This window comes from Zootoca vivipara, chromosome 9, assembly GCF_963506605.1.
Source record: "Zootoca vivipara chromosome 9, rZooViv1.1, whole genome shotgun sequence".
Taxonomy (NCBI): domain Eukaryota; kingdom Metazoa; phylum Chordata; class Lepidosauria; order Squamata; family Lacertidae; genus Zootoca; species Zootoca vivipara.
In genome coordinates this window covers 6,136,078-6,159,000 of record NC_083284.1, presented here as the reverse complement: position 1 = coordinate 6,159,000, position 22,923 = coordinate 6,136,078, and the positions used below count along the sequence as shown (strand labels likewise).

General features: G+C 47.4%; 3 protein-coding genes across 3 annotated transcripts; 1 reads left to right on the top strand and 2 right to left on the bottom strand.

Moving 5' to 3' along the window:
- Positions 1–2,446: 2,446 nt before the first annotated feature.
- Positions 2,447–5,838, bottom strand: MRPS26 (mitochondrial ribosomal protein S26). The gene is made up of 4 exons (XM_035103120.2): positions 5,596–5,838; positions 3,542–3,688; positions 3,252–3,375; positions 2,447–2,834 (listed from the first exon to the last, which is right to left on the bottom strand). The coding sequence occupies exons 1-4, from the start codon at positions 5,814–5,816 to the stop codon at positions 2,703–2,705; spliced, it is 624 nt and encodes a 207-aa protein (XP_034959011.1). The 5' UTR covers positions 5,817–5,838; the 3' UTR covers positions 2,447–2,702.
- Positions 5,839–7,216: 1,378 nt separating this feature from the next.
- LOC118079060 (neurophysin 1-like) lies at positions 7,217–9,787 on the bottom strand. The gene is made up of 3 exons (XM_035103084.1): positions 9,668–9,787; positions 9,197–9,401; positions 7,217–7,254 (listed from the first exon to the last, which is right to left on the bottom strand). The coding sequence occupies exons 1-3, from the start codon at positions 9,785–9,787 to the stop codon at positions 7,217–7,219; spliced, it is 363 nt and encodes a 120-aa protein (XP_034958975.1).
- A 4,530-nt stretch (positions 9,788–14,317) lies between these two features.
- On the top strand, positions 14,318–22,556 carry LOC118079056 (neurophysin 2-like). Its single transcript, XM_060279128.1, has 3 exons — positions 14,318–14,503; positions 21,220–21,421; positions 22,267–22,556. Exons 1-3 carry the CDS (start codon positions 14,447–14,449, stop codon positions 22,302–22,304), a joined length of 297 nt encoding a protein of 98 aa, XP_060135111.1. The 5' UTR covers positions 14,318–14,446; the 3' UTR covers positions 22,305–22,556.
- The last annotated feature ends 367 nt before the right edge of the window (positions 22,557–22,923 follow it).

Below are 22,923 nucleotides of genomic sequence, written 5' to 3'. Positions count from 1 at the left end.
AAAACTTGGCAGCTATGCTCCTGAGCCACCACAATCCCAAATCAGAATGGATGAATTAAACAGGGTGGAGGGTTGGGTTTTCTTGTTCTTGTTTTTATCATGTATTGTGTGCTTTTATGTTGTTTTGAGGGATGCGGGTGGCGCTGTGTTGTAAAAACCACTGAGCCTTGGGCTTGACGATCAGAAGGTTGGTGGTTTGAATCCTCGCGACGGGGTGAGCTCCCATTGCTCGGTCCCTCCTCCTGCCAACCTAGCAGTTCGAAAGCACATCAAAGTGCAAGTAGATAAATAGGTACCACTCCGGCGGGAAGCTAAATGGTGTTTCCGTGCGCTGCTCTGGTTTGTCAGAAGCAGCTTAGTCATGCTGGCCACATGACCTGGAAGCTGTACGCAGACTCCCTCGGCCAGTAAAGTGAGATGAGCGCCGCAACCAGAGAGTTGTCCGTGACTGGATCTAACCTACCGTATGTTGTATTTTTATGTTGAGAACTGTCCTGCGATCTGCAGATGAAGGGCAGTACACAAATAAAATAATAACCATCATCCTCATCCTCATACCAAGAGGGCCTTCCCGTGCAGATTTTTACACCCGAGGGTCTGTAGGAAAGGAGTACAGCCTGCAGTAATAGCGGTTGACTGACCTCCCCTACTCCAGCTTAACTTTGTTGACAACGGCACGATCAGGTGGCGACTTGCCATGCATGCATCCATCTGCACAGATCAGACACTACAGATCAGGGAATATTTCCTCATGCTACATCCTTTTCACGCACAACCCTTTTCAACAGAATCAGTTCATGTGTGCAGTTGTGAATCATTTAGCAAGTTTTTGCATGCATGGGTGCTAGTTCTGCATCTGCTCCCTGCTAAGATGTTTTCAGACCGAAGTAGATCCTTGCTCATTCTGGAACATTCAATTCCTTATTGCTGATATGCTGTTGCATTCATTTTAACAGGCCGACATGCTAGCAAGACAACTTCAGAAGAAAAAATGATGCCCCTTTGCATGTTATTTGGGGAAATGTTTTGCGTCTGAACAGATGACCCACCCCTCTTCTTCAGCTTAACGTGTTCTGTTTGTAGAAGTGATGTGCCCAGCCCACTGTTAAATTCTCAAGAACACTGTGGCAGTCTTTACTCAAATTCCCAGCATGTGATCGTACTACTCTAGTGACTGAAAAAAGCATTTGTGTTTACTGTTGTCCAGTCAGAATGAAGATTTGCAGGGAGTTCTCTTTATGCACTTGTAAAACTCAATTATGTTGAATAAAATACTTTATTTTGCTACACACACACCTGTGCTTGCACTCTGCATGTGTGTGCAAAGACACATCATCACCATTTACGGGTTTTAAGCTGCATTTTGTAGGCCACTTAATCTAAAGTTACAGTGAAATTCAAAGCATGGCCCACAACACATGGTTAAACGGTTGAATCTCTCTCAGAAGAGCTAGTGATGGCCACCAGGTTGAAAGGCTTGAAAAGAGGGCAAGACAAATTCATGGAGGGTAAGGCTATTAATGGCTGCTAGCCAAGGTGGCATGATGCCTCTCAATAGCAGTTGCTGGGAATTACAATTGGGGAGACTGCTGCTGCACCCGTGTCCTGCAAGGGGGCTTCCCATAGGCATCTGGTTAGCCACTGTGAGCACAGAATCACAGAACTGTAGAGTTGGAAGGGACCTTGAGAATAATCTCGTCCAGTTCTCTGCAATGCAGAAATCTTTTGTCCAATGTGGGGCTTGAACCCAAGACCCTGAGATTAAAAAGAGTCTTGTGCTCTACTGGACTAGATGGGCGTTTGTCCTTATTCTGTAAGCTCTACTTGCATGCTTCTGATTGTAGTATGGAAGCAAGAAGGGAATTCTCCAAAGGGTGTTTTGAACCATCAGACCACGGATGGGGAACAAGCTGTTGAACTTCCATCAGCCCCAGCCAGTATAGCACGTATGGGGTGAAGTTCTAGTCCAGCAAGATCTGGAGGGCCACATCTAATGGCTTCATATAGATATTAGATAGCATTGGGGATAAAACAGGGCCCACAGCATGACTGCGAGAGGGCTGAACACCACTTTCCTGGTGCTTCAGTTAGAACTGCAACAACTGTGGAGTCAAAGTCTCTCAGAAGCTGAGCGACTTTATACTCAAAATGTGCAGCCAATTGGCCAAGGTCAGCCCTCAAGAGCTCCAGGGATCCTTCCCCCTCTAAACTATCCAAAAGATATCTCCCAATCAGGTACCAAGCTGTAATATGCTTTCTTTGCCCCTCACATTGCCGCATGTGCACTAATTGGTGTTTGGTTAGCCTGAAAACGAGAATCCACCCCCATTTCCATGCTTCCTCCCCAACGGTCAATCACCATTCTGTGCCCAATCCTCACTGGGAAGTTTTGTGACCCCTCTTTGCCATAGACCTTTAAAATGGTCAGGACATAGCGAATGAAACCTCTAAGTGAAACCCATTATTTTATTCCGGAAAAAGGGCAACAAAGTCTTCAAGAAGGGCACCAATGTTCTGGAAGTATAAAACCCCAAAGATATACATTACATCTTTCAGGGTGAAAGTCTCAAAGCAGTCTTATTGATGAAGTTGAGCAAGCCAGCCCTGGTTCCCTCAAAGTGACTCTGGCAGCTGGATGGAAAGGAGACTCAACCGCTCTGGCAGGGAATACCAGGAAGCCCAGGCTCCTCTGGTATGAGTTGCTAAGGCAAGGAGCTCCGCTTGGCTATCCTTCCTTCCTTATCAATGGCAAAATTGTAGTTGCGGGGGTTGTCTAGGCACTCCTCAATCCGCTCATCTATATTTTCAGGGGTGATGAAGTTCTTGGCTTCTTCCTGAATCAACAAAAGAGAAAAAGAAGGCATTTTACAAACACAGTATTTCCACCCCTGAACAACACTCCAAACACACAGGGTTGACCGTTTCAAGTCTTTTGTCATTGCATCAGCACCCAAAGGGTTGGAGAAAAGGCAGCAGTGGCCTTCAGTAAAATCCCCCAGCACTGTACCTGGACTCCTACCACTTTTAACCCAACCACACCCTCCTCTGGTAACCTACAACAATAGCAAAAGGATCCAGGTTGGAGTTCTGGCTGTTCTCCTATGAACTTTCTCTTTTATTTTGTGTCCCCCAAACACCATCAAAACTAGGTAGCATTTTGACATTTAACCAGTCCACAGTAGCACAAAGATTGCTCCAAGGAAGAAGCATCAAAGTGAAGGCAGCTGTTTGCAGCATGCCGGCTTCCCTACCTGCAACTGGAGCACCTCTCTCTCCTTCTCCTTGAGAATTTCTTCCATATAGGTAGCCCGATTCTGAGCTCCTTGCAGTCGGCGTTCTTCATCAGCTGCTGCTTCCTTTCGGAGGCGCTCCTCCCTGAGGTTAGGGACACAGAAGGAACTTAGCACTTGCTGCTCACGACACAACAGAAACAGCCAAGGGCAAATTGGCTACTACAAAAAACAAAAACAAAAACAACCCCACCAAGAAGAGTAACAAAATCAACAGCAGATTTAAAAATCGAGATACACGCTATGCTCACCTCCGTTCCTGTAGACGTCTGTTCTCTGCATCATTCCAGGCCATCAGCTGTTGATGCTCCTTGTTTGCAGCCTCCTCTCTCTTCTTCCACACTTCTCCATACTTCTCTGCATAATGTTTCCGCAGCACCTCTTCTTTGAACTCACCTCTGGTAGAGAGCACAGGAGGGAATGTTAAAAAAGCATCTGCCCCTTTGTTACTGATATCATCCCTGCAGAGGCAAGAGTCACAAGGGCCCCATATGTCATATGCAGGGTTGTGAGCCTCCAGATGTCACTGAACTACAACTCTCATTGCAGGTCCCCCAACCCTGATGTATGCCTATCAGTCATTCAGAATTTATGTTTGTGCAGTTGCGTTTTTATTTTGTATTTTTATGCTGTGAACTGCCTGAGCTCTTCCGATGAAGGGTGGTATACACATTTAATAGGTAAATCATAGAATCCCCTACCGGGCAGGGGGCCATCCAACCTCTGCTTAAAACCCTCCAAGAAGGGAGAGTCCACCACCTCCCGAGCAAGACTATCAAACAGCTCTTACTGTCAGAATGTTCTTCCTGATGTTTAGTTTGAATCTCCTTTTTTGGAGCTTGAAGCCATTGGTTCAAGTCCTGGCCTCTAGAGGAGCAGGAAACAAGCTTCCTCCATTCTCTATGTGACAGCCCTTCATACATTTGAAGCAGTGTTAGAAACTGAGATATGAAAGCTAGGATCTAAATGGCACCTTAAACCTAGGTTATAGGTGCAACATTGAAATGTCTAGGCACACTTCTTCAATAACAAGAATACAAAGCTGAAAATGAATGAACTGCAGCTAAAATATTATATTCATTTATCACATGGTCTAGTCCTTCCCCTGCCCACCCCCTAGTATTCTTAAGAGGGTATCTTCTCCAGTTTTCAGAGCGTACAGTACCTGGAAGTGGGGAGGCAGAAAAACATCCTCCTTTCCTTCAACTCTGGAGTTTTAATCTGAAATCTTAGGCACAGCACTGTGCCCAGAGCTCAGAAACTGCTCAGGCTAATGAAATTCACTGTCGCAAAAAAAAGCACCTAGAACAATGGGCGTTTCAAACACCGATTTGAAGATGGCTGTCATGCCACATTTTTGCACCTAGTCCAACCCCCTGCAATGCAGGAATCTCAACTAAAGCATCCATGACAGATCCTTTCTTGTAACTTGAAGCTATTGGTTCAAGTCCTACTCTCCAGAGCAGGAGAAAACAAGCTTGCCCCCTCTTCCATGTGGCAGCTCTTTAGATATTAGATGATGGCTCACATATCTCCTGTCTCCTCTTTCTCAGGAGAATATACCCAATTCCTTCAACTGTTCCTCATAAGGCTTAGTTTCCAGACACTTGATCATCTTGGTCACCCTCCTCTGCCCACCTTCCAGCTTGTCAACATCCTTCTTCAACTGTGATGGCCAGAATTGGACACAGTATTCCAAGTGTGGTCTAACCAAGGCAGAATAGAGCAGTACTACAACTTCCCTAGGACACAGGTGGTGCTGTGGTCTAAACCACTGAGCCTAGGGCTTGCCTATCAGAAGGTCAGCGGCTCAAATCCCTGCAACGGGTTGAGCTCCCGTTGTTCAGTCCCAGCTCCTGCCCACCTAGCAGTTCGAAAGCACGTCAAGTGGCCAGCATGACTAAGCCGCTTCTGGTGAACCAGAGCAGTGCACGGAAACGCCGTTTAACTTCCCGCCAGAGTGGTACCTATTTATCTACTTGCACTTTGACATGCTTTTGAACTGCTAGGTGGGCAGGAGCTGGGACCGAGCAACGGGAGCTCACCCCATCACGGGGATTCAAACCGCAGACCTTCTGATCGGCAAGCCTTGGCCTTTACCTATAACTTCCCTTGATCTGGACACTAGAATAGCTGCATCACCCTGTGGGCTCATGTTCAGCTTGTGGTCTATAATAACTACAGTACTGTACATAAATTGTTCCCCCCACTCCCCTTCGAGGTCCACGTGGTCCCGCCTCCACAGGCTCGCCGTCTGCCCTGACTGGCCGGCCGGGCTGAGTGACAGGCTTCCCCAGCGCCTCACCTGAGGGCGGTCATTACCCGCCTATAGCGCTCGTAGCGGTCTAGCACCACCAGCAGCTCGGCCGGGTCGACGGGCGGCGGCACCTTGATCCTGCCGGCTTTGGATTTGGCCGGGGGGTCGTGGCGCGTCTTACGGCCCCGCGAAGGAGCGGCCAGGAGCGGCGCCAGGCTCCGGCCCAGAAGGCCGCCCCGGCCGGAGAAGGGGACGAGCCCGCGAAGCATCCCGGCGGCGGTGGCAGCTAGAGCGGAAGCACACCCCTGAGGGGGAAGTCCGCAGGCCGGCGGTTGGCCTGGGGCAGTATGGGAAATGTAGTTCCCTCGCGGTCTTCTGCCTCACACGAGTGGCTATAAGCACCGGAAGTGGAGCTGAGGCACGATGGGAAATGGAGTCTTCCTCCTCATACTCAACTTCTGTATTCCTTGTGGCCTACGCACGGGAAGTAGACCCGGCTACGGGTGGCTTTAAAAACTTAGTTGGTCTTTAAGGTGCTACTGAAGGAATTTTTTTAATTTTACTCAGAAATAAAGGCAGGCGGAAGGAAGGAAAGCACAGTGAACAGAATACCGGAAATAGGGCGTGGGCGTGACGGGAAACGTAGTCCTGCCTCCCGCTGTCAATCAAGGAAATGAGCGGGAAAAAGGGCGCCTCATCTGCTGGAGGGCGTGCAGGGCACCGAAAGTAAGGTGTGGGCGTGATGGGAAATGTAGTTCCTCTTCCCTGTCATACAAGTTAAGGGTTTAGCTTGCTTTGCAGGGTTGTTGTGGGGGGGTGAGGGGGGAGAGCCGTGTACCCCACCTTGAGCTCCTTGGAGGAGAAAAGGTGGGATGCAGCAAATAAGAAAATAAAATGAGCGGGGGAAACCATGCCTCGGCTCTTGGTCGTCCTCACCCGTATTATTACTACAGTATGTCCTACCAAAGGAGCCCAGGGTGGCAAACAGCGAAACAGTACAATTAAAAATAAGAATAACAAAATTAAACAGTAATATATCCTCACAGCTAATAATTTCAAGGATGCTGGGAACAGAATTATTCAACCGTTAAAGTGCCTCTTTAAAAATTTCTCCTGAATGTTAAGAATGATGGAAAGCATTGCACAAGTGGGGAGCCACTACCAAGAAGGCCCCGTCAAAGGGTTATTGTTATTACCTCAGAGAAACCTCCATGCTTTCCTTTACAAGGTGTTTCTTCCGTGCACTCCAACATTTCAGAGGAAAATGGGGACACTGTTGCGTACTTGCATTCTTACACTGCCTGGCATCTCACCTCCCTCTATTTTACTGTTTTAATGTGTGCTTTAAAAATCGTTTTATGGTAGTCTTGGCAGCTTTTTTTGCCAACAGGCAAACCATGACTCAAGTAAATGAATGAATAAACAAACGTATCCCCCTCCCATGCCATATTGTTAACCAGATGAACAGTTACATAAGCAATAGCCATGCTAATAGAACTTTATTGAAAAGTCAGGTGAACACAAATCATAGATTGCTGTTGCTGATATGCAACTTTTATTTTGCACAAGTTTGTCAGTTGGCATCCAGCATGCATACTTGATGTGTCCCACTGGCGTTGCCTGCAAGTTCATAATCTAAAAGTGGATTCACATGATCCTTGTTGTCTTCTCATTCTTGTTCACAGGCAGAGTCTACCATGCAGCCCTCTGAAATGGCAAGGAAATCCGTCAAAAGAAACCAACGTATGCCACGTCTTTTGTGGCCATTTCTGATCTTCATAGGAACAGATCTGCCCAAGGCAGGTTGCATACTGAGCCAGCCCAACAACAGAGACAACCTGGGCAGTTGTCTGTAGTGCCAAAATTCAAGGAGCACCTGCTAACACCTTTCTTGAGAGGGGAGAAGTGTTGCCTGTGTGATTGGAGGAGACACACAGAGGCAGCTTAGCAAATTGCTTTCTGGTCAAGTGAGGAGGAATCTTTTAAAGGCAAGGGCTGCATTTTCTTCTAGTCAACTTCCAGGGACCACAAGCAAAAGTGGGTGGGGCGGTGCATGTAGATTTTACCTTTGGCTAGTAGTTGGCTAGTTTCTCACATAGCCCCCTCTCTATTCTCCATCCACACAAGCAAGAGGTGTCATAGAGGAACATTCCTGCCGTGCAAAAACATTCAAGAAGGGTGCAAAGCAGGATTGGGGAGCAGGTGTGGGCTGGGGAGAGACCCAAAAGCCAGAGAGGCTTAGAGGGCTGCATTTGCACACACACACACACACACACACACACACACACACACACACACACACACACCTGTTCCTAATGGTTCCCCACACCTCATCAAGAGCGTTCTGCTCCCTTTCAGCTGCCCAAGCCTTAGTCCCCGACAGTTGTCAAAAGGGAAATGGAAAATGTTAAAATGAGAAAACAGTATTCTAGCCAACTCTTGGTCATTTCAAGTACTACTCTTCCATGCTCCTCGGCATCACATAAGATGCAGGGGAAGTGGCACATTGCAGGGAAATGTTGATTTGCTTAGGCTGGCATCAACTAGAAGTAGTTGCATTGGGGGGTGACCCTTGGGTTCCCTTCAACTCTGCAGTTCTATGATTCTAAGAAATGCCACTTTTCATTCAAAAATATCATTTCACTGCAAGAAAGCTGCATGTATTCCACAGCAGGTAACAAATGATCTCGTGCCTGTTTCACGGTAGCAATTTGTGGGTGTTTAAAATCCATATAAATGGGGGATCAGAACCATGCCTGGGGTTCCCATCCCCATCACCCACATGTTGACTTGAACCTCTGCACAAGGACAGAGGTCCTACCCACATCTAAACTGGCTTTATGTAGCCAAGCAGAGATGTGATGTGGCCCTATGCTCGACCCTTTAACAGCAGGCTTGACAGCAACCGTAGCAGCAGCTCTTTTCTATGCCTACAGCAATTTCCAACTAGCAGAAACCAAATCGCGCTCACTTGAAAAAGCAAAAAGGGTGATATGCACACTGTGGAAAGCACAAGTGCCGGAAATCACATACGCTGCACAGATACGGACAGCGTAGCAATGAATGCTATGGGTAAAAAGGCTGGGTTTCAGCCAAAAGAGAAGAATAAACTTTCCACGTATGCTACAACCGTGGCAAGGATATTGTTAGCCCAAAAATGGAAAAGCGACAAAATTCCAACAAGAGAAGAATGGCAAGGGAAGCTGATGGAATATGCTGAAATGGCAAAACTGACGGGAAGACATAGAGATAAAGACAATACGGTAGAGACTTTGAAAAAGAATGGGAACCATTCATGTTGTATATACAGAAACAATGGGAAGAGATGGACTCACTAGCAGGGTTTGAGTAAACACTTACAATCAACTAAAAATATATATAGAAACTACAAAGAGGTTGTTAAATAAGATAAGAGTACAACAACAAGAAATATACAGAACTCAATATTAAGATAAAGTAAGGAGCAGGAGAAGTTATTACGCACAAAAAAAAAAAAAAACAGAAAAGGAAGTTGAAGGAAGTCATGGGGGGAGGGGGGAAAGGGGGCTCTGTATCATATTGCCAGTATGATAAAAATGTAAAATCCAATTAAAAAGTATTTTTAAAAGAAAAGAAAAAGGGTGGGTTTCTGATGGGGAGATGTCCTCACCATTGTTGCAGCAGATGCCCGATGCAGCGCAGGTCCCTCCGCTGTTGCCGCACGGCTTCCTTCCAGACTCGCAAGGCGTTGGGAGGAAGTTTTCTTCCTGGCATCTCATGGTTTCCGCTGTGCCAAAGTAACAGCCTAGTTCTTCCCCGCAACAGATGTTGGGACCAAAGCAATGCCCTCTGTTTCTTGGCCCACAGGAGATGCACTGGTGTGGAGCACAAAACGGGGGAAATGTAGCTTTATCCAAGTCTGGTTTACATATTCCGATGTCTGGCGATGTTTGCAGTTAAAGTGGCTTGGATGGCATGCAAAACATACATTTAAAGCATACACCTCCCCCAAACAGATAGGATTCTGATATGGAGAGCCCAGGGATTGAACCTTTGGTCTTCTGCATACAGATGCTCTTAACACTGAGCCAAAGCCCTCTCCCACCTCGCCTTCTCAAGCCTTAAACCCGCCATAACCTACCTTTCTGACTTCTAGGTCCAGGAGGGAGCGCTTCCCTCCAATGGGGCAGTTCTGGATGTAGCAAGCCGAAGAGAAAGCCAGGAGCCAAAGCAAGCAGAAGGCTAGCATATTGTAAGACATGGTCACCCTGGTTGCCACCAGCCGCTTCTCTTGAGGAACAGGAATGGAGAAGGTCTTTCTGGCTTTTGCCTTTATGGCCGCAGGTATATATATACTGGTGGACAGGCCTGTTGAGCCATGTATAGCCCTTGTTACTCATTTCTCTTAAAAAGCACAAGGCATTGCTCTTCACGCCAAGTGTCACGTCTAATAAGACAAGGTCGCAGATGTGAGGCCACTGAAATATGGGCAATTTTCTCTCTCGTTTTGTTCCAAACTGGGTGGAAGATGTATCAAAGGCCAAGAGTTCTCCCTAATTGAAGAAGTCTTTGATGTCACCAGAGGTTGGGGAGGAGAATATGAATACTTTTCGTTGGGCTTTTGGGAGATCTGAAATACTCTCCCCCTGGATTTTGGGGAGATCTGATCTGTGTGAGACTCTGGCCTGGACCATAGCCCTCTCGAAAAGAGCTCCTGTCATTTTAGGAGGACATCCATTTGTGGGAAGCACAAACACCATCCATTCTTATTAGAACTATTTATTTTATACAGTAAAAGTATTTACCTGTATATAACACCTGTTCATACACTATAAGATATATTGTGCAGCAATATATACAGTAAAATTGAAAACAGCATGAAAACAGTACAAAATGATCTTTTAAATGGTAGAAATACATTTTTTTAAATTTAAATGGTACATAGGCCTGTCTCTTCTGGAAGAGTTCCACAGCTTGGGCCTGCCAACACTAAAGACTCAGCTTCTAGTGGAGGCAATGAAAATGTTTAAAATTTCCCGTTGGAATAGCTCAGTGGCTAGAGCGTGAGGCTCTTAAACACAGGGTCATGGGTTCGAGCCCCATGTTGGGCAAAAGGTTCCTGCATTGCAAGGGCTTGGGCTGGGATGACCCACGAGGTCCCTCCTTCTAAGTTTATGGTTGTGTCTGCCAAAGGAGCCTAGGACGACAAACACCAAAGTGGTAAAGCCATACTATTAAAAAGAAAATAGTAACATACTTAAGGCGATTAAAAACATTTAAACCACCTGTGCTGATGCTCCTGAAACTTTCGTTTCAGGCAAGGTATTCTCCAAAGAGGGCTTATAGTTATTTTGTATCTCTTTGCCCCCAAGTAAAAAGTTGTTGCTATGCACAGATTGTGTCTCCTGAACCAGTAGATGGTGCACAAAGAGTGGCCTTAACTTCTTCTTAGGCTGCTGAAGTATAGAATCTGTTCCCGTTAGCATTATGTTCTATCGTGCATGCATGCAGTTTACTAGAAATGGGTCGGCATAAATGAAAAGAGAGGGCAAGCCATTCCTTTCACCCACTCGGATAAAAATAAGGAGCTAGTTCACTCCAAGCCAGATGAGTTCTTGTAGCTTGGTTGGGTCAACTCTCAGAATTAAGGGATTCCAAATCTAACTCTCTGTAAAATGGAATAGGCTGTTCCTGATATCTCCACATTGCTAGTTTGAAGAAGGATGTGCAACCATTGTGCCGCTTGCTAGGGATGGACAGACCTGTCAATTTCGGTTTCTCTCAGTTTCTCATTTCCCCCACAATCTGTGTCAGTTCTCCACGTTTCCCCATAACTTTGCAATTTTATTTTTTATTGTTTTAAAGTTCTCAGCAAAACTTTTCAGCTTTTTTGACTGATTTTCTCACAACAGAACACATTCTCGTATGCTGTTTTGCCACATATACTTTGCCACATATGTTTGTGCATTTCTGCATGCTATTTTCACCAATATATGCACATCTAACCCTAGGGTATCCATTTTTGCACGCATTACTTGGGCTACATTGCAAAATTCGGAAAAGTGCAGATTTAGAAGGACAGTTGTGTTTCGGCGTATTGTTTCAGAAAGTGTGAATTAGGTAGGTTTGCCATTAAATGTCAAAACGACTCAGATTGGTCCCCAATGCCTACCAGTCCCTTTATCCTCCCCACACTCCAGTGTGCTGGGGCCATCCTGTTAGGCCGCAATAGATTGTAATGGCTTGCTTTGAAGTCATTTCAGCACCAGATGGAGAAAGAATAAATCACCTCCCCATTGGTTCTGCCCCACCCCGCCCTGTATTCGGCCAGAACAAAGGTGGCAACCGTGGACTAGCTGACCCTTGATGTCCCTTCCAACTGTACAATTCTGTGCTTCTATGGCTATCTCCCCCACCCCCCCCACCCCGCTTCATACATCACTCTCTGTCTTCCACACAGGCAAGGAAGAAACATTTGATGACATATTCCAGCCAGGCAAAAACCTTCAAGAAGGATGCAAGCAAGGATGAGTAGTGTTGAACAGTGGTACCTTGGTTCTCAAACGCCTTGGTACTCAAACAACTTGGAACCCAAACACTGCAAACCTGGAAGTGAGTGTTCCGGTTTGCAAACTTTTTTCTGAAACCAAACATGCTCCGTTTTGTGTGCCACACTTCCGTTTTGAGTGTTACGCTGCGGTCTGTCTGTTTTTCCTATTTATTTTGTGTTGGTGTTTTTTTTGCGACTGTGTGTGTGTGTGTGTGTGACTGTGTGGAACCCAGTTCAGCTACTGACTGATGGATTGTATGACTGCAGTACATTGTTTATTGCTTTCATTTTATGGATCAATGGTCTCGTTAGATAGTAAGATTCATGTTGCTGTTTTCGGGGTTGTTTTTAAAAGTGTCTGGAACAGATGAATCCATTTTGCATAACTTTCTATGGGAAAGCACGCCTTGGTTTTGGAACAGACTTCCAAGGTGCAACTGTATCTGGCTTAGGGAGACTTTGAGGGACAGATAGAGAGGACTTGAGTGGTGCAATTGTCCCTTGGGCCTGAGGATTCCCATCCTGGTGTAGCAAAGGGAGACCTTCCCAACTTTCCAAACCTAGTGGTCCACATGGACTACCACAATTGCTGTTATGCACCAACAAGGTTTAGAGCGGCCTACTGAGCAAGGATCGGTGCTTCTTCTTCAAGGGTGCAACGACAGTGATACTGAATATAAATGAGAAATATCTACTATTAATAAAAACCGGGGCTAATATCTATTGCTGCCATACCTGTTCCTTTTTGCCTGACCTTCGTTAGAGTCAGTTAGCACTTTCATCAACTCTGCAGCTGCAGACAAGGACATGAAACTCTTAACCGCATTGAACGTCTTCGCTCCGTGGTGCATCTGCCCCCACTTTTGGCTTTACTAATTGACCAGCAGGCTCTTAACTGTTGTCCAGGAAGCAATCTTGCTACCTGCTCTCTTGTGCCTTAATATTTGTCACTTAAACGGGGCACAGGAGGTCAAATTCAGAGGTCAAAGAGGACCTCGCTCCTCGCTGTGAATTCAAGAACGTTCAGGTTGCCAACTTTAGATTGTGAGGACTATTAAAAGGCAACTAATTAGGGATGAGATTCAGAGGGTGATGTAGGATATTCTGTTATCTACTCCACTGTTATGACATCATTAGACTGAGAGGGCAAGAAAGTTGCAAATCCAATTTACTGTGCTATTGGTAGACTCGTCTCCACATTGGCAACCCTTGGTTTGATAAGACTCTGATCAGACAGACTGCAAGGGAATAGATATATCTGCAACTGCATGAAATGCAGAGCCACCCAATGAAGCAGAATGTTGGAAGATTCGGGACAGACCAAAGGAGGTCCTACTTCACACAGCGCATAGTTCAACTATGGAGCTCCCTTCCACAGGAGACAATGATGGCCACCAACCTAGATGACTTTAAAAGAGGGTTAGACCATTGCATGGAGGGTGAGTATCAGTGGCTACTAGTTTTTACCTCCCTCTGAATAACAGTTGCTAGGAATCAGAAGCATGGCGTAGGGAGCGCTGTGGCACTCATGTCTTGCTTGCAGGCTTCCCACAGGCATCTGGTTGGCCCCTCTGAGGAGAGACATGGACCTTTGGCCTGATCCAGTGGTCAAGCTCTTCTTATGCTCATTGTGCACTGCAGCAGCACCAGCAGAGCAGGTGGCTCCAGAACGGATGACTCGAGGAAGCGAGCCAAGCCACGATCTCACCCCCATTAAAGTCGAGGGATGCCTGAACAAGAGGAGCATGCTAGTAAGTGTTGCTTGCTATGCCTGTGGATCGTTGCCTGCCACTACATGTCACCTCGGATGCAAGTAGGTAGGAAGGTGCCAAGGGTTGAGCCTAATGCTGTGCTCACATTCCCATTGGTTCTTCATCCAGTGTGCTCCTGATGACAATTTGGGAAGCGGCGTACACACAGTGCTGGCCACAATCCGTCTCTGTGCTGTGGTTTATTATGAAATGCTGCATTTCCTCACCCCCACCTCAGACCAGCTTCGATCCGAATCGAGAAAATGAGCAGTACGGCTTCATTTCAAGCTGGCAATGTGTAGACAGCCGACAGCAGTCTGCATATACACAGAAAGCATGTTCTGCGCCACCAGCGACAGCCCTGCCTGACCCCAAAAGCCTCGTGAGTCAAGCACTTCCCGATGTCATCGTCACTGGTTGCTTGTTCCCTTCTTTGGAAGAAAGAAGAGCAAATGAAACGGCTTGAAGGATCATATACAGGCATTGATAGGCTGGGGCTGGGGGTTCCTGTTGAAGCTAAAATCCCCATCTTCTTGCCCAGGGCTTCCTCTTTACATCCTCCCTTCCTCCTTGGGATATAGAAAAGAAGCTCTCTCCAACTTGGGTGACAGGATCTGCCATGCCTGCATCTCCAATCACAACTTCCTTGAGCACTGGCAATTGTTTTTCCAATGGGGTAAGCATATGCTTTTCCTTCTGGGCTTATAATTTTATCCTTCAGCAGGGGAATAGCAATGGGTATGCGAGGGGTGCGGGCTGCACTGGGTTAAAGAGGGGTGCCATTTGGCGCACCCCCTGCTTGCGACTCCCCAAAACCTAGCAAGCGGCAAAGCGGCAAAGCAGCTGCTGCCGCTCTCCCTGTTTCCCCCGACTCACTGTAGGCTTGGGGGGCCGCCGCCGCCGAATGCCACCCTCGTTCAGCCTGAAGGGGGGTCACATCGCCCCCCAACCATGACTCCCCCAAACCCGTGTATATGTATTTTAGGGGTGTATCTGTGGGGCAAAGGATAGTGGGTGTGTTTTGGGGTGTGTGACTGAGGGGAGGGGCTTTCTGGATGGGCAGTAGATCCCCTGTGTGGGACCTGTGGGTGTGTTCAGGGCTTGAAGGGGAGGGATCCAGGCTTGAGGATGGGTGGGGATTGCAGCGCTGATGGCTGCCCCCAATGGGGCTTCCTGTCCCATTTCCTTCCTTTTCCTGTCCTGTTCCTTCCCAATGGGGCGCCAATTGCAGCGCACCCTGGGTGCACGACATGTTCAGGCAGGCAGGCAGGCAGCTATCCAATGTAGAGCCCACCCATTCCTGATTCCCACCCATTCCCACCCTGATGTTGGGAAAGATTGAGGGCACTAGGAGAAGGGGACGACAGAGAATGAGATGGTTGGACAGTGTTCTCGAAGCTACGAACATGAGTTTGACCAAATTGCGGGAGGCAGTGCAAGACAGGAGTGCCTGGCGTGCTGGCGTGCTATGGTCCATGGGGTCACGAAGAGTCGGACACGACTAAACGACTAAACAACAACAACAACAATACTCCATTATAGTGAATGAAGAAGTTAGTGATTTAGTTCGAATACTAATAAGACCTGGTTTATACCACCAGTGGATGAATTAAACATAACTGAAAGCAAAAGGAGAAACTACTGAAGAAGCCCGTCATATGGGCGAAACAGGCGAAAAACGCCGGCAACCTGTCTACCATTGACACTTCGTTTGACCTGCTGCCACTTTGCTGACCGCTATATAGCTTCAAAGACCATAAAGACTGGTTTGCCTTTCGGTATTTATTTGTATATGCTATCCGCTTGACGTTTGGTTCTCTTCTACATGGTTCTCTTATTGTTTTCTTTTTGTACTAATAATACTTGATTGAAACTTGATTGAATCTTGTGCCCTTGTGTGCTGCTTGTATTGTATTGGATGCTGATCTGCCCAGGCAGCAATGGGCCCTCTGAGAGGGGTTCATTGACGCTTTTGCAATTAACAAGATTCCCCCTTGCATATTAATGCCATGTTCCTAAGGTCATTCCCTACTGGTGTCAGATCTGGGAAGCATCTTCCTTTGGGAACTGCACTGCAGGGGTGGCGTGGGGGGCATCCGAGGAGAAGTTGCTCAGAGTTGGGGGGAGTTGTTTGGGCCCAAACAAACCACAACACTGCAAAACAGAGGGAGGGGGGTTGGTGAGGGTCCACTCACCAATGGGCACTATGTTGGTAGCCCCTGAATTAAAACAGGGAGGTAGCAAACAGCCTTCACACCCAACAGTCTCATGTTAAGGTCTCCAATGCAGCTGTTGGACATTTTGCAACAGGATGAGAGTTAAGCATCCTCTGCCACTACCTTGCAACTGGGGAGCTAGGCACTGGATCTCCCAAGAGGGTCAGTTGTCAGTCATTCCTCTCTTTTGTGTGTGGCAGGAAGGCCACAGGGGATATCCAGGCACGGGGATGTCCCGCTGTCAGGTACACCTCTTCTTTTCTGCTCTGTGGAACCATACAAATCTGATACAGACAAGCAATTACTATATGCAGCAAGGAAAGAGATTCTGTACCTATTAAATTTTACTGGTTCTGCTCTGTGGAACCACACCAATCTGATATGGACAAGCAATTGCTATATGCAGGAAGGAAAGAGAATCTGTACCTATTAAAATGTACTAGTTCTGCTCTGTGGAACCATACCAATCTGATACGGACAAACAATTGCTATATGCAGCAAGGAAAGAGATTCTGTACTTATTAAATTTTACTGCTCTGTGGAACCATACCAATCTGATACGGACAAGCAATTGCTCTATGCAGCAAGGAAAGAGATTCTGTACCGTTAAATTTTCCTGGTTCTGCTCTGTGGAACCATACAAATGTGATATGGACAAGCAATTGCTATATGCAGCAAGGAAACAGATTCTGTACCTATTAAATTTTACTGGCTCTGTTCTGTGGAAAATCTGATAAGGACAAGCAATTGCTATATGCAGCAAGGAAAGAGATTCTGTACCTAATAAATTTTATTGGTTGGCATCTGTCTGTCTTGTGAGACAATGGAGTGTGCCTCTGCCTTAGCAGCACCAAAATCACCTCCCTGGGAGACTTCCGGTTGATCGCCGGTCATCTTGGACAGAGGTTCCCTTGGCTCAGGAAACCTCAGCACAGTGAAGGTGGGGTGAAACCGCAAAAGCACTGCGGACCCCTGATGAAACCCCAAATAGAGCTTTTGGGGGACTTGGCGACCTGGCAGTCACCTTGAGCGAGCTCCCCTCTCCCCGGTAAGCTCTTTTTTGAGCCTAGTGAGCGAGAGCGTTGGAGCTGCGGTGCATCGGTTCTAATGCTTCCTTCAAGAGCGTAAAGCTTCACTGTCCGGGTGGTGCTAGTGCAGCGTTTCTCAACTACTGTGCCGCGAAACACTGGCTGGTGTGCCGCGACGAGAAGGACGGAAAGGAAGCCGGCCGGGTCACACCGCGAGGCGAGATGTTTTTCATTGGCGGCCGCCAGGCACGTGACAATGCAAATCGCCCTCCTGGGGAAGAGGAGGCAGGCGGGGAAGGCTGCGCAGAGCTTCCCTTCGCCGGGACAGAGCGGCGGCTGCCTGGGGTGGCTGGGAGGGAGGCGGCGGCAGCTGCGTGCCCGTGTCTGCCCGCCTGGGGTCTGTCCCCGCTCGCTCCGCAGGCTCTGCGCCTGGTGGGTCCGCCTGGCTACCGGGCAGCACTTCTTCAGCGGCATGCTTTACCGGTACGTCTCCCCTCCAAACTAAACTAAATATAGGGCGGCACAGAGTTGGTGTGCCGCGGGATTTTTTTTCATAGAAAAGTGTGCCGTGGCCCAAAAAAGGTTGAGAAACACTGTGCTAGTGGTCAATTCTGCGTAAAACAGTTAAGATTGATCAAAGAAATCCGCGAGTAATTGAGTATTTGAATTGGTTTGAAGATTTGGATTAATTTGGCTATGGATTGGGAGCTTAATTTACGGAGGTCGCTCCCTTCTTCTGGAAGTAAGGGAAAGCAGTGATGGAGGAACTAGAGCCACAGACTTTTTGTGTTAAGCCTCTTTATCTCTTTCTCACTCTTGAAGTATTCCCCCACCAATCCTATCACACCACAACTTTATACTAATGTATCTCAGCATTCCAAAATGGAGAGAAAAAAGATCACACATATATACACAATTTAACAAAAAAGCAACCTGGTTATTTTCACAGTCCTCTAATACTGTTACGTTGTCCCCTTGGTGGTAGTTTGGTAGATTGAGAGTCTCTAGTCACTTCTTATAATCCACACTGTATCTTGTAGTTCAAAGTGTTAAAGTCCAATGTATTCCACTTTATATTTTATAGTCCAAAATATTAAAATCCAATGTACTTTATATTTGTAATCCAGACGATTAAAATCCAATGTATTAAAAAAAAAAACCCAATGTATTCCAAACGCAAGGTAAATTTATAATCCATTTAATATTTTTAATCCAGATGGTACTTGTAATCCAGATGCAATTTCTAATCCAGTATGTAATGTTCTCCTCAGTTTTTATTCCAAGGTGTAGCCCTGCTCTTTTAAAATTCTCTTCTTCTTTCCTACTCTCACTCTCCCAGGCACTTCCCCTCCCTGAGATTGCTCCCAGTTATGGAGAAGTGTTCCCCTGTTGACCTTTAATAGGATTTTCCAATATCCAGGGTCCTTTCAATTTTATTTAAGTTTTTTTCAATCCTTTAGATACTTTCATTCATAAAGACAGCTTCACCATTCATAAGAAAACTGAGGTTACTACAATTTTTCAGATGTTCCCATTTAGAAGTTCAAAGAACAACACTTTCTTTCTTTTTCCAACAAAGATATGGATTGTTAATTAGTAGTTAAGTGCAGCTGTCAAAGTAACAAAAAGACTGATATGTTTCCAAATGTCTCTAATCTCATTCACAAGTCTGTACTGCAAAATCTATCCTTCAGAAGATGGAAGTTGGCTTCCTTTTTAGTTTACATCTTTGCCTAATTAAATTTCATCCAAAATCTTTAACTTTAAAGTCCACCAAGCTTGGCAAAAAAACCTTGTTTAGAAAGTCTGCTGCTTCAGGTGGTGGATCATGGTTTCAGCTATTCTGTGCTGCGCTAGGGCCAAGGGGAGACTCAAGCCACTTCTCTCGCCCCCCAACTCGCTGTCGATGCAGCGATGAGGCTTCGTGAGCGCAGCAAGTCTCTTCCTTACCCGGCTGATCCCCTTGACTCCCCACTGTTCCATGAGGATTGGGGGGGGTTGCCTAACCCTGGCAAGCACCCCCACACTCAGAAAGCCCGGCAGCGGTCGTCTGTTAGTCAGACGATCCACTCCTCACCGCCATTTCCCTTTGCAGGCAAACAGGAAACACCGATTTTGTATATAACAGGCATCCCCAAACTCTGCCCTCCAGATGTTTTGGGACTACAACTCCCATCATCCCTAGCTAACAGGACCAGAATAATTTCAGCTATTCTGAGCTGCACTACACCACGGGCAGACTCAAGCCGCTTCTCTTGCGCCCCAACTTGCTGTCAATGCAGAGATGAGGCTTCGTGAGCGCAGTGAGTCTCTCCCTTGCCTGGCTGGTTCCCCTCGACTCCCCACTGTTCCATGAGGATTTTGGGGGGTTGCCTAACCCTGGCAAGCACCCCAATGCTCAGAAAGCCCGGCAGTGGTCGTCTGCTACTCCTCACTGCCGACCCACTCCTCACTGCCATTTCCCTTTGCAGGGAAACTGGAAACACCGATTTTGTATATAGATTATAAACATTTCCCCTTCTTTTTAAAAATTCTTGTCTTCTTGATTCCTGAACTTCCGGAAGTATGTCTGTTTTGTGGTGGCTGCAATACTGCCCAGAGGATGAGGACGCAAAGTGAGGGAGGGAGTTGAGGGGGCGGGGCCAGAGTGAGAGGGGCGGGGAAAGAGTGAGAGGGCGGGGCCTCCATTGAGGTCATTATGATAGAAGTGTTGCGTTGATGTAAATGGGGAGCTACGAAGGGTATAAAGAGGCAGATGGTCCAAGAAGGAGGCAGATGCCAGAGGCAGAAGCCAGAAGAGGAAGACAGCCTGCGAGCGAGATTTGCATGCCCACCAAGATGCCTGGGACCTCTCTTCCAGTCTATATCCTCTGCCTAGTCACCTTGTCCTCAGCTTGCTACTTCCAGAACTGTCCTCGGGGAGGAAAGAGATCAGTCTCAGACACAGAATACAGACAGGTAGGAGACACACACACACAGAGACAGAGACAGAGAGAGAGAGAGAGAGAGAGAGAGAGAGAGAGAGAGAGAGAATCTCAATTGATCTTCCTTTGCCTTCTTCCCGTGCTACAGCTGGTGGCAGCAGCCCCAGCAAGCAGTGCCCGCCGCGCTTCGGGGGCTGCCATGGCCTGTCTTCCCCTCGGGGAAGCCAGGTGGCGGCAGCCCCGGCAAGCGGGGCCTGCCGCGCTTCGGCTCCGTCCCCGGGGGATGGAGCTGAAGCACGGCAGTGCGGGGGCTGCCACGGCCTGTCTTCCCCCTTGGGGAAGCCAGGTGGCGGCATTCCCGGCAAGCGGCGCCCGGAACCGGGTTTCCGCGGCGTGGCAGCAGCGGGGGAAGTGGAGAATAAGGATCCTCATTCTCCACTTCTCCCCCCGCCGCCGCCTCGCACACAGCAGACATTGGACGGGGTTTCCCATAGGAATGCATTGAAACTTAATTAATGCATTCCTATGGGCTCGGGGGGACTGGCGGCGGTAGCGACGCTTGCTCTCTTGGCTCGAGGAAGGCAGGCAGGCAGGCAGGCAGGCGGGAACAGCCCTGGAGCCAATAGGAACTGCCTGCCTGCCTTCCCCGAGCCAAGAGATCAAACGCCGCTGCCACCGCTAGTCACCCGGAGCCCATAGGAATGCATTGATTAAGTTTCAATGCATTCCTCTGGGAAACCGCGACTCGCAAGACGGATTTTTCATAGGACGAATTGAGTCCTGCAACGAATTAAATTTGTCTTGCGAGGCACCACTGTAATGTGCATTAAGTTCAGTGTGTCTACCCTGAGTAACATTAAATGGGATGTCAACCATGGTGTTTACACCTAGGAAAATATGCATATGAATGTAGCCTCAAATAGTTTTGAAAGGGGAATTAGAGAAATCAATCCTGGGGGACAGGTCTATGTTAGCCAGCATGGTTTGATGAAACCTCCAGCTTCAGAGGCTGTATACCTCAGTTTTCAGCACTGCTTGTGGGCTACCTGGCAGCACCCGGCTTGTTGCTGTGGGACAGGGAACGTTCGTCTAGATGGATTTTTGTGAGCTTTGCTGGTTCAGACCAAACACCCATCTAATTCAGCATACCTGTAGTCACCTTGCCGTAGCCAAACTCAAACTCAGCACCACCCCTCACTCTCTGTCTCTGTCTCTCTCTCTCAGTGCATCACCTGCGGTCCTGAAATGACAGGACGCTGCTTTGGCCCCAGCATCTGCTGCGGAGAAGAATTTGGCTGCCTCTTTGACACCCCAGAAACAGCACGCTGCCTGGAGGAAAATGACCTGCCTGACCCCTGCGCGTCCGGCTGGAAGTGGTGCGGTGATGAAGGGAGATGTGCAGTCCAAGGCACATGCTGCGGTCTCGGTAAGGGTATCCGTGTGTGGGAGATGAAGTTCACCCAGAGGGGGTGCTGGAGAGAGGAAGAGGGGGGGGGAATGTGAGTCAGGAAAGTCAAGTGGAAAACCACCCCCAAGGAAAAGACACAAGTCGTAACCATAGCATAATAACAGAATTGTAGAGCTGGGAGGAACCCCCAAGGGTCATTTAGTAATGCAGCAATCTCGACAGATGGCCATCCAACTTACCATTAAAAAGTTCCACTGCCAAGCAGCTCTGACGCTCAGAAAGTTCTTCCTAATGTTTAGTCAGGTTCTCCTGTCTTGTATTTTAATCTATTGCTTTGGATCCATGGGACAGCCCTTCAGATATTAGAAGGTGGCTCATATCACCTCTCAGTCTTCTCTTCCCCAGGGTAAACATACCCAACACTCCTTCAACCGTTCCTCATAAGGCTTGGTTTCCAGACCCTTGGTCACTCTGTTCGCCCTCTTCTAAACACATTCCAGCTTGTCAATATCTTTCTTAAACTGTGGTAACCAGAAACAAAATAAAAAAATTCCTTCCAGTAGCACTAAGTTTGTCATTGGTATAAGCTTTCGTGAGCATGCACACCTCTTCAGATGTGGTGAGCAGAGTTGGACACAATAATCTAGGCTGGGTCTGAGAAAGGCAGATAATCCAATAATCCCGGTTGGGTCTGTTACTTCCTTTGACCTGCACACTAGACTTCTGTTGATGCAGCCTAGAATAGCATTCCCTTTACCAGCTTCACTGCAAGAATACCAGGAGAGACTTCGTGACCAACCCAAAAGGCTTGCCAGAAGATTAAAGCACAGAAAATTTCATTTCCCCCCTCCTTTCTTCCACAGAGAGCTGCACCGATGATGCAGAGTGCGTGCGTCCCTGAAGCCAATGCGTACGCAGCCCCCAGAACATCGGTTTTCCAACTTTTATTTCAGAACGCCCTCAGAAAAAGAAGAATTTGAAGAACAGGGGTCTGCAAGGTTTACCTTGCCTGGACCGGTTCACTCCAGCAGAGGTCTCTCCTTGCACCGGTTCATGAGCGTGCGTGCCCATGATTTCTGGCACCCTCAGAAAAAGAAGAAACTAAAGAATATCCTAAATAGCATAAAGAAGACATAAAAATTGGGAGACCAAGATGTAAACACACAACACATAATAAAAGTCTTTTATTGCATTGTGTTGCATGTTTTGTCCTGCGTTATTTATGCAGAGAAACGCTTGATATTTTCAAATACATGGTGGGGATACTTTGGGCCCCTTAACGCTGGTGTTTTATTGCAGCTGTGTTCTGGACACAAATCCACATTGGTAGTGGATTTAGCCCGCTTTAGTTGGTTAGAATAATAGAATCATGGAATTGTAGAGTTGGAAGGGACCATGTGGGTCATCTTGTTCAACAACACCTGCAATGCAGAGGTTTTTTGCCCAGGGTGGGAATCGAACCCATGACCCTGAGATTAAGAGTCTCATGCTCTAACAACTGAACTATGGTTCTATCTGAA